The following is a 10,243-nucleotide window of genomic DNA, read 5'->3' on the forward strand; positions in this document are numbered from 1 at the left end:
CATCCCTTACCCACAGTTCTTATAATCTTCTCAAGATTGCACAAAATAWTGCTTCAAAAGCAATGTATATTTTTCTCCTTTCAAAATTATTATGTTTTTTCTCACTTCTCTGGTGATATCAGCATTTCCTGTTAAAACCTTACGATAGAAAAGAAAAATATATTCTGCATATATTTACTTTGGAGAAAGCAAAAAAGAATATTAGTACCACTGAAGTAAACATGTTGCTTTTTTCCTCTATTCACTGRTGACATCAAAAGCAACCTCACTAGTAACATCGTCCTTTCCTAGTTTTTAAAAATTCATGTTGTGTTTTCAACACGGAGATGGTAGTCAGTTCAGAATGTACTCTGTTTAGTCATCAGAAATCTAATTGCCTGCTTGAAAATACATGGGTGTGATCAGGTGAAATGACATTAAAATTTAGTAGACAAATATCAAATTATATGGCAATATTAGCTATTATTAACACTGTGGAGAAATCAGAATCTTACCCGGTTATCTTTTTTCAGTGGTAAGAAGTAGTAATAATGGCAGAAATCAAGTATCAGCGTATAAGAACTAAGAATCTGAGTGTAGAAACATAGCTGTAAAAACAGCCAATGATTGTCTTCACCAACACAATTATTAATCCTGCAGAGAAACAAAGCATATATAAAAACAGAATCTCAAGGCTTTTTAAAATGGCCGTTACCATATGCAGAGACAAATGAAAATTACTATCACTTATGTGTAATAGTAAGTTATGATAATTGATAGGCAGCAATGCATTCTTAATAGAAGTGATTGTCTCKATGCTAAAGATGGCACTTATTATGAAGATGATTGCATACATTGTCAAGGTGTAGACCTATTACTGAAATGATTATTTTGAACAGGAGATAGTTCTCCTTGTATTCAAAGATACACTGTGTGATATGCTACAATTTTAAATAATGCTCAAGTAACAAGATAAACGACAAAAAATACATAACTTCACCGTATTATTAACCGTTTGAAATAAATGAAATCACAGAGTAGCCCAATAATAAGATATACATGGCTTAGGAGCATAAGACACTGGAAGACAGAATAAGCACCTCAAACAAGAAATTTCTTTTTCAGACAACAACACAAAGGAGTAAAGAATTGCAAAGATTCTGTAAAAACTAACTATGAGATTCAAAACCTTTGCAAAGTAGGTCTAGACAGCTTCACAGAACTTGGTGCTGATTAAAATTAATTGTGGCAGGTTCGTACAAGCATGGGAACTCTAATACAAGCACTGGCACAGACGTTAATACCAAGCCAAGCCATAATGACAAATGCATTATATTGGCACTATTTTCTAAACTGAAGATGCACAAAAAAGGGTAATCTCAAAAATGACTAAATCAATGTAGGAGGATCCTGACCTCAATTCTGTCCTCTGCAGCTCATCATTGCTGTCTTGATGGAAATGACCCCTCAGATCATGGCAGAAATGTTCGTCTTCATTTTAAGCAACAAAAAAATCAGCTTGACATAGTTTAAACAGGTTGACTTAGTTCATTTTGACTGAAACTAGTTAGGAACTAGATCAATCTCAGTGGAAAAATCAGAAATACTATATCAAACATGGCATAGTGCAAGGCAATAACATTTTCTACCCAGAGACCTGAATCTATCTTTCCGGAAATTAAAAATCTAAACTACAAAACAAAAAGCCCAAACCCTGAATACACCACCACAGAAGTATTTAGTTCTTATAAGAAAAGATATCCAGTATTTTATTCCATCCCAACAAATATAAATTCTATGTTTTACTATATCTAATGTCTWTGTTTATTTCTATGCCTAGTGTTCTATGTTCTTACCCTGCCCTAAACACCCAAACAAGTAAACGCAGTTGGAAAAAAAAAAAAAAAAAAGATGACAAGCAAGCAATAATCAAGGTCATCAAGGAACTCTGAAAGGAGTAAGACAGATCCGATTCACTAAAACAAGATTGTCAGAACAAATGGCATGATCTTACCAAGGGCAGTGGTGATCCATTCTCCTAACACAATGTCCACAACGGCTACAATGGTGAGAGCGCTTTGGTCTCATCATGTTGCATTTGTTACATAATTCCCAAAATTCTCTTTCTAGGAAAAAAATATTAGAGACAGATTAGAGAGATTTAAACATGATACAACAAACTCATGATAAATGCTAGTGATTCCACGAGCCAAAAATATCTTACTGTGAACAATGCATAGAGTTAGAACTCTACAACTAAGAAATCTTCCCTCCCACCACTGCCATCTTAATTAAATCAGAAGTATTACTGTAATATTTATTTCACCATTCTCTGCCAATTTCCCTTTCCAAATCATTATTTTCACATATTTCTTGAGAGTTGTTATTACAGTACAGAAGCCGATACTCAAACAAGGTATAAAMAAGGAAATGCATACCTTTTATTCTAATTTTTTTTAAAACACATCTATTGTGAAAAAACATACCTGCTAGGTAGTCTCACAGTACTATCTCCTTACCATTCCAAACTCTTCTGAGGAAAGACTGCTATGCATACTTGTCAAAATAAGCTAACTAAAATAAAGGACACAATGAACACTTCTGAACTATCTTTTATCTCAAAGTATTTTAAGATATCCATCTCAAAAACACAGTTTTATAGATAAACAAGAAACACATAAATATAAGATAGGTTTGTAATTAAAAGCATACACTAGTTCTGAATGACCAATGTTGAGATTCTTTAAGATAATCTGCAAAGCAATCCCTCTCAGAATACTGAGAAGTACTATAGCTGAAACTAAGTTATTATTGTTCAGTTTAACTATTATCCCAAACTGGCTACCCCAAAAGAGAAGAAACCTTTGAAAAACAGAACCACAACAATATCGTAATACTTTAACTCAGGAAAATGTTTTTTTTTCTTTAAAGGAAATAGTTGCATGCTTGAGAATATTAAAATAGATTGTTTCCATTTAAATAGAACTATTTTTAATGCAGAGAAATTTATTAAATACCAAGAAGTAAAATTATGCTTAGATTTCCATTATTCTGGAATCTTGTATGGCAAAATAATTGTCGCTGTGTAAAGAAAAAAGAATCAAACTTAGCAGTTCTGGGCCACCTGCTGGCAGCTCCCATCTTGTCTTTTTTGCTGTAAAATACCAATCTGAGCTAGAAGTAAAGAAACCCAATAATATCAGAGATCACTGAACTAGTGATAATGCCAGATGGAATCTGATTTACAATCTGTTCCCATGAATCTAATGGCACAAAGGCATGACTCCCTAATAGGGTGTTTACCAGGCGAGCTCAGCAACACCCCAACCTCATTACTGAACAGGATTTAGACCATGCAAACAGTGTCTTGCTACCAACCTACAGAACACCAGGGAACTGAAGTACTACTATAAAAAGAACAGAACCCCTTACTCAGCACAAATGAGATCATACTACTATCATAGTAAGGCCTCAGCACTCTGTTTTCAGAAGTAGTCACAAAGATATCATGAAATAAGTGAAACTTTAAATGAATTTCAAAGTTTGGAGGGTTATTCCAAGGTATTCAAATGAACAGGAATAATTTGTGCATAAAAGTAAATAGTTTGCATTAATTTGTATTAATCCTGGTATTCTGCAGTGAAATGAACAAGAAATTCAGCAACGAACCTGCCTGTAACTTAAAGCGTGTTCATGCACCATATCAGACTGCATATTCCATGCTGCTATTCCTGCAGCACAGCTTTGACCTAAGAACCCAAGCTTAAGCCATTTTTTCCTTTTATCTGGTAAAAGGCTATCAGAAGCAGAACACTGACATGAGACTTTCCACGATGAACTTCACATCTGAATTTCAGAGAGGTAAATCCCTTCCTCCTATGTAGTTTGTAACTTGTTACCATACCAGGGCTGGGGCCAAAGAGGTAATGTTTCCAAATAGATTCACCCTAGATTTTCACTGCTCGTCAGGACAGCAATGCTATTCCTGTCCTCAAGCATTGCGCAGGAAGAGCACGAAACATCCACCACTCATCCCATTTGACACTTCACCACTCATTCCATTTGATACATCTTCTACACTCACAAAGTATTTTCTGTTCATGTGACAAGCTTTTTAATTGCCCTATTACATTCTAAACTGACACATAAAAGTGGTATCCTTTTAAAAGGATCTTAACATCACAAAACAAGTAGTTTTGTGATGTTCATTTAAATATCGACTTTCTCCATGGAGAATTAGGAATGTTCTAAATTCTCTATTTCAGAGATCTCAGGTGTCAAACAGGCATTATGGGATAAATCAGTGTCATATTTATTTAGCTAACACACCATACAAAAATAAGTCACTGCAGTAAAATACGTCCTTCACAAGCAGAAAAAATCCATCCTATACTACAGCTTTTAATTCCTAATAAACATGCTTAGGAAAAAGATACAGAACTACATTCACTAAGTATCTCAACATTTTTCTTTTAGCAAATAACAGCGAGTCAGACTTATCAAAATCCTAACTGTTCAAGGCAAAAAAAAAAAAAAGTGATTTTTATTCAAAAATACCAAAGAGTCTAATTTTTGCTATTATTGTTATTTATAATCTAGGAGTTATTAGAATTAAGATAACAACTGCAGCAGCCTAATCTTGTATTATTTAAAATATCTTATACCTGTAAGTGGTATCTTTGGGTTTTCAGGTAGTTTTCCTGGATCAGCTACTGAGGCTCTTAGTAACGAAGCAATACAAAACAAGGAACAAAAGTAATAACCTGAAAAATATACAACACTGGTTACGCTCATGCAGGAAAAAAAAAAAAGCAGGAGTAATAATACATCACACTAATTACTTCAAGCTAGTAAAAAAAAAAAGCAAAAAAAAGTATAAAAAGATATGATAACATACTGAAAAAGTTCACCTGATTAGAGTCAATGGTATTTTAGATTTTCTAAAAAACAAAGGTATAAGCTAGCATATATAATAAACTTAAGCAAGTGTTAAGCAAGTATTAAAAGAATAATCATTTAAGCATTTAAAACCTAGAAGTTTTTTAAAACTTCACTACTACCTACTTTAATAGATGGTTAAAATGATGGTCCATATAAGTAGTTTCTTTAGCTTTTAAAAGAATCAAAAGAAAAAAAAATTTAGAGCAAGTTGTTTTAACATCTGTATGATTSATCAACTGTTGTACTTAGCAAATCTATAGTCCTGTGAATTGGCCTGAGTAACATACAAAGACCCAAAGTAAACTTCACAGATGCATCRTGGTCTATAAACTGTCCATGTGCCACTCACCCAAGTTTCACAGAACAGTTTGAAATCTGCAAGAGAATGTGCTCTTCTAGACACACTTAGTCAGCTGGTTTTACAAATAAAAGAATTTTGATATTGAACCAGCTACATGCATCTCCTTTTTGTCTACAACTGGAACTTCCAGTGTCTCAAAGATCCTCAGGAAAATAAACTGAAGAGCTCATAAGGATAAAGTGATTCTTCACCTTGTTTCCAGCTCTAGCAAGAAGCACATTTCCCTGACTTCCTTCATTAACCCAATTATTGGGTTAATGTCCCATTATTCGCTTATGATAGGCCTATCCCCTAAACTATCCTCCAAGAATGTTGGACGTTTAAGAGGAGGAAAATTGAGGATCCAGAGTTTTATTTCAAACACTGACATGTTTGAAATGAGGAGTATGCACATGCCAGCAAGCCTCTGCCCTTTAGCTCAGTCTCATCCTGACAAAGACTACAAGTCATACTGACTCTTTCAACTCCTATTTACTAAGCTTTAATTTCAAGAATCTCTTAATAATATATCAGACAGCAAACAACTGTAGCACCCATATTAAAGAAACAGTTACATGTGATTTTAGGATAAAATACTTGCACATTTTCTTACACTTTCCAAATCAGGAATCTAATGTTCTTCATCCTGAACCAATATTACAAATAAACAAACAAACAAACAAACAAACAAATAAATAAATAAATTGTTTCAAACAAACCACAACCTAAAGACATGCTACTCAAACTACAACATATTAATGTTCAGAAATATACATACTAATCATACTCTAAAAACAATCCGTGATTGGAACCATAAGTAACCTTCCAGTAGAAACTCAGATTTGGTCTTCAGTGGAAACAAATTTTATTTTCAGAGGTGTCCAGAATATAGTTTCCACTCAATCAAAAATGCAGATTCTAGAGCAGTCAGTTGGAAATCACTCAGCCTTCCCATAACAATCCAGAGCTAAGTTAAATCGACTTACACAAAATCACCRCAGCGGAAACATGTCCCTCTTCATAGTGAGGAAAAAGGATGATTTTGGGAATGAAGACTGTGTTGTAGACCCAGACAAAGATAATGAGGCCCATGCAGCACCAACCCTGAGGGTCAACCACAAAGTGAATTCGCAGACCCATTGGACATAAACAGATGACAATTTGTCACATCCACGAAGAAAAAAATCTGGAGAGATAATTAAAAAAAAATTGAAACTAGTATCACGAAACCTACAAGTTTCCGTAYGTATTAAACAGGCAGAAAAAAAAAAGTTTATGATTTAAGGAACTAAATGAAACTTATGTTTCCCTTACACATTAGTGTATCGGGAAGACAGCTATCTCATGATTTTATTTACTTACTACACCTCACTAAAAATGTAACATTTCTCACCAAGATGCATATAAAACAAATGCCTGGAAAATCTAGTAAGTCCTAAGAAAAGCGAGCAAACAGTGTCTGCCAGGTGGCAATAGGAAAGGATATAAACATTCTCACCTGCCTATTGTATTTTCCAAAAATATACTGGAAGATCAACTTTTAAAGTCRATGTAACAAAATATTCACAAGCTTCCAGGGAATTTATTGTCATTCCTCACTGCTCAGAAATTTTCCCTGGYAACATTTACAATATATCTGTGAAGAACAGGAACACACTTCCCCAATGTCTTTCACATAAATCAAGAGGAATCTTACAATGRCTTAAAATAGTGCTTTCCCACTATTTTTCATACTTAAAAACATCAAGTTTTCTATACTGTTAGCGCTTAGCATGCTGTGCTCAAGCCAAAACTTCAAAACTACTTTTTTGTTGTTGTTGTTCTTGCCCAGCACTGAAAGGGTTAGGTGATGTTCATCAGAACCTTCAAGCCAAGGACTACTAGCATTTATTTTCCTGACAGGATACTTTTGCCTAAGTATCTTAATATTGCAACAGATTTTATTCCTAAACACACATACAAACCTTAAAGGATCCTACTGCCCAGCAGGCAGCCTATTTGAGTAAACTGTTTTCCATGGGGAACTGCACAACTGGGTGTCCATCTGAGGTACTTACACACAAGTGCACGTAGCATCGGGAACAAACAGGAGTAATTACAGGTCCCTGCAGCCAACTGCAGGGCTACARCTTCACTGGTCTAACAAGGATGCGATGGAATAGTTCACATGACTGGAGTGCTGAAATGGATACAGGCTGGAATGGTGAGGACAGGGAGTCACCATTTAAGCAAGAGAGTAGTGGTAACAGATGGAACCTCCTTGGAAGAAATGATGAACCACTTGAGATTTATGATTCAGGATTTGTGGGAAGAACAGTGTGGGCGATGTTGTGGTGAATGTCTGTCACACGCTCTCTAAYCAGAAAGCATAGGCAGATGAGGCTTTCTTTGGACAACTGAAAGAAGCCACCAGTTCACACACCCAGTCCTCACCAGCAACTTTAACCACCCTGATATGTAGGGAAGCCACACAAKAGCTCACAAGCAACTTAGGAGATCTTTAGTGAGAACTTCCTGACACATCCAGCCTTCATGCCACTCAGGGGAGCTCCTCATGCTTCTAAAAAAGAAATGTACAGGATGTGAATGCTGGAGGCATCTTTGCCTGCACTGAAAAAGCATGGTTCAGGATCAGGAAAGAAGAGAACAAGGCAATTGCAGAAAAAGAGTCACAAAGATATTAAGGAGTTGAAACATGTGACACACAAGGATAGGCTGCAAGAACTAGGACAGGTTAGTTTGGAGAAGAGACGTCTCAAGGGGATCCTATTCATGTTGTATAAATATCTGATGGGAAATAAAGAATACAATACTCTTCAGTCATGCCAAGTGACACAATGAAAAGCAGTAGGCACTAACTRAAATATAGGAAATCCATGTGAATATAGAAACAAGAAAAATGTAGTTTTTCCCCATGTCACAGTGGCCAAGACAGGAACAGGTTGACCAGAAAGTTTAGAGAGCTTGCATCTATGGAGACATTCAAAATCAACTACACAGGGGCCTGACAGTCTGCTCTAGTTGACCCTGTTTCACCAGGGAGTTCAGGACTAGCTCTAGAGCTCACTATTTATCTCAGTTTTAACAGTTTAATTTGCACCCCTTCTAGCATATTTCTTCCTTCTCTCATCCTTTCTGACATGACTGAGCTGGAATTAACCTGCATTACATACATTATCATTCCTGCCACACTCTCCGCTCATATAAATGCACATACAGGGAAACACACAATGTACTCGTGCATATTTTCTGGTTTACAGTGCTTATACATCCACTTGATCTCAGCAGTCATCTAAAGATCATTCTTGCAATCCAAACATGAGAAACAACTCCCTCTTAAAGTGCCAAATATTGTTACTGTTTAATTCCTAATGTTTTTAATTTCAAAATTACCAGCTTCTGTCTCCTGCTTCTACTTAAGAGATTTTTTTTATACCGAGAAAAAAAAACAAGACCAGTACTTCTCTTTCATTTTCAACTACTGAACTTTGACAGTTAGAGTCACTCAAAGAACAGAAAGAACACAAAARCATCAGCATTCTCATTATGAATACCCATGCAAAACTGAATGGTTAACAAGTTTCAATACATTTATTTAAAAAATAGTAATTTTTCATCAGGCCATGATCTTTCTTCTTTCAGAAAAATAAAACTTACCTGGGGGAAGATGAAGTTGTTTGAGGTTTTTTTTATATTGATGCCTTTTTCCCTATCTATTCTTTTCCCTGCCTATTCTTCTTTTCCCTACCTAGTCTTTCCGCTATTACGTAGAGCAGTAAAGGCGATAAATGAATTTTAAAAATGCTAGATTGCATGAGAAAAGAAGTCTATGCTTTGGGTTTTTCAGGATGATAGCTAAGCATGGATCTTATTATTTGCATAAGAATCTTACTATTCATTCTTGCTAGTGTCAATTCAATGTACTTTTCTGCATTCCCATGTTGCTTCATGTCTCTTTTTATACTTGTGATCTAACTCTGATTATTAAGAAGCTAACTTTCTGAGAACACTTTCTGAAATCAATCCTGSGGCTTATCAAGAATAATTATTCAATACAAGTTTCTTTCTTTTGAACCTATAAAGGTAAAAACTTTTGCCTACAAAAAAAGTACTGCCTACTCATTGCAATATTTGTGTGATACAAATGAAAAATACTTTAAAAATGTTAAAAGTTTCTTTTGTTTTTTTTATGCTACACTACTTCAGAGGAAAATACTAGCAATAGTATAGGAAAAAAGAGCAAGTTTATGAGCAGGTTCACCAAAACTCGATTGCAAAATACAGTTAAAGATTGCTTTATACCTTTTTAATCTCAGAACAGAATTTAAAACATTTTCTTCTAAATAGGCATCTCAAACAGCAAACATCTGAAAGCAAAGAGTAGCAGAGACACAGAGTATTAAAGACACAGAGTAGCTCCATATCTGCCAAGAAGCTACTCAGTTCTTCATACGTACTTCGAAGTTATTCTTGCCTCTTCATAAAATGTTTTCTAACCAATGCATGAACACATAGTATCTATTTCTAACCCCTTTCTCTCTGATCTATTCAATAAACAATATCATAAATCCTATACCTGTTCATTATAATTACTTACATAGTCACTTCTGATGTGCTGTCCACTGAACAATGAGTCCTCACAAGGAACCCAGCAGGCAAGAAGTCACTTCCAAAGGGAAAAGAAGTTCTGCACTAACTGTAAATAYTAACACAAAATAAAGATTACTTTAACTGATTTGTTTGAACACAGACTTCCAAAATGTATACAGCATTGCAACAAGATTGTTCGAAAACACATTTAGAAAGATTCATAAATAATTCTAGCCAGTTTCTCCTTTTACAAAACATAACACCAAACTGAGAAGTAACACCTTGCTCTGTTATGGCTCACATATAGCTATAAGGACTGACAGCTAGAAATCAAACTGTATTTTCACACTCTGTCTCACTTTAGGGGAGCAAGTAGTCCTGGAGTAGTTCAGT

The 10,243-nt window shown here is 35.1% G+C and overlaps 1 protein-coding gene across 2 annotated transcripts in view; it reads right to left on the reverse strand.

Annotated features, from left to right (window-relative positions):
* Positions 1 to 9,999, reverse strand: part of ZDHHC21 (zinc finger DHHC-type containing 21) — a 29,951-nt gene extending 19,952 nt beyond the window's left edge. Inside the window, exons 1-5 of one of the 2 annotated variants that reach the window (XM_026052733.1) lie at positions 9,858 to 9,999; positions 6,247 to 6,446; positions 4,644 to 4,742; positions 1,994 to 2,105; positions 495 to 633 (exon numbers count right to left, since the gene is read on the reverse strand). In XM_026052733.1, coding sequence (XP_025908518.1) covers positions 495 to 633; positions 1,994 to 2,105; positions 4,644 to 4,742; positions 6,247 to 6,400 — 504 coding nt within the window. In that variant the 5' untranslated portion in view covers positions 6,401 to 6,446; positions 9,858 to 9,999. The remainder of the gene's footprint in view (positions 1 to 494; positions 634 to 1,993; positions 2,106 to 4,643; positions 4,743 to 6,246; positions 6,447 to 9,857) is intronic. The other variant, XM_026052732.1, reaches the window with a different exon arrangement.
* Positions 10,000 to 10,243: the final 244 nt, after the last annotated feature.

The sequence above is a fragment of the Nothoprocta perdicaria genome, unplaced genomic scaffold (assembly GCF_003342845.1).
Source record: "Nothoprocta perdicaria isolate Ctin4 unplaced genomic scaffold, notPer1 scaffold_90, whole genome shotgun sequence".
Taxonomy (NCBI): Eukaryota; Metazoa; Chordata; class Aves; order Tinamiformes; family Tinamidae; genus Nothoprocta; species Nothoprocta perdicaria.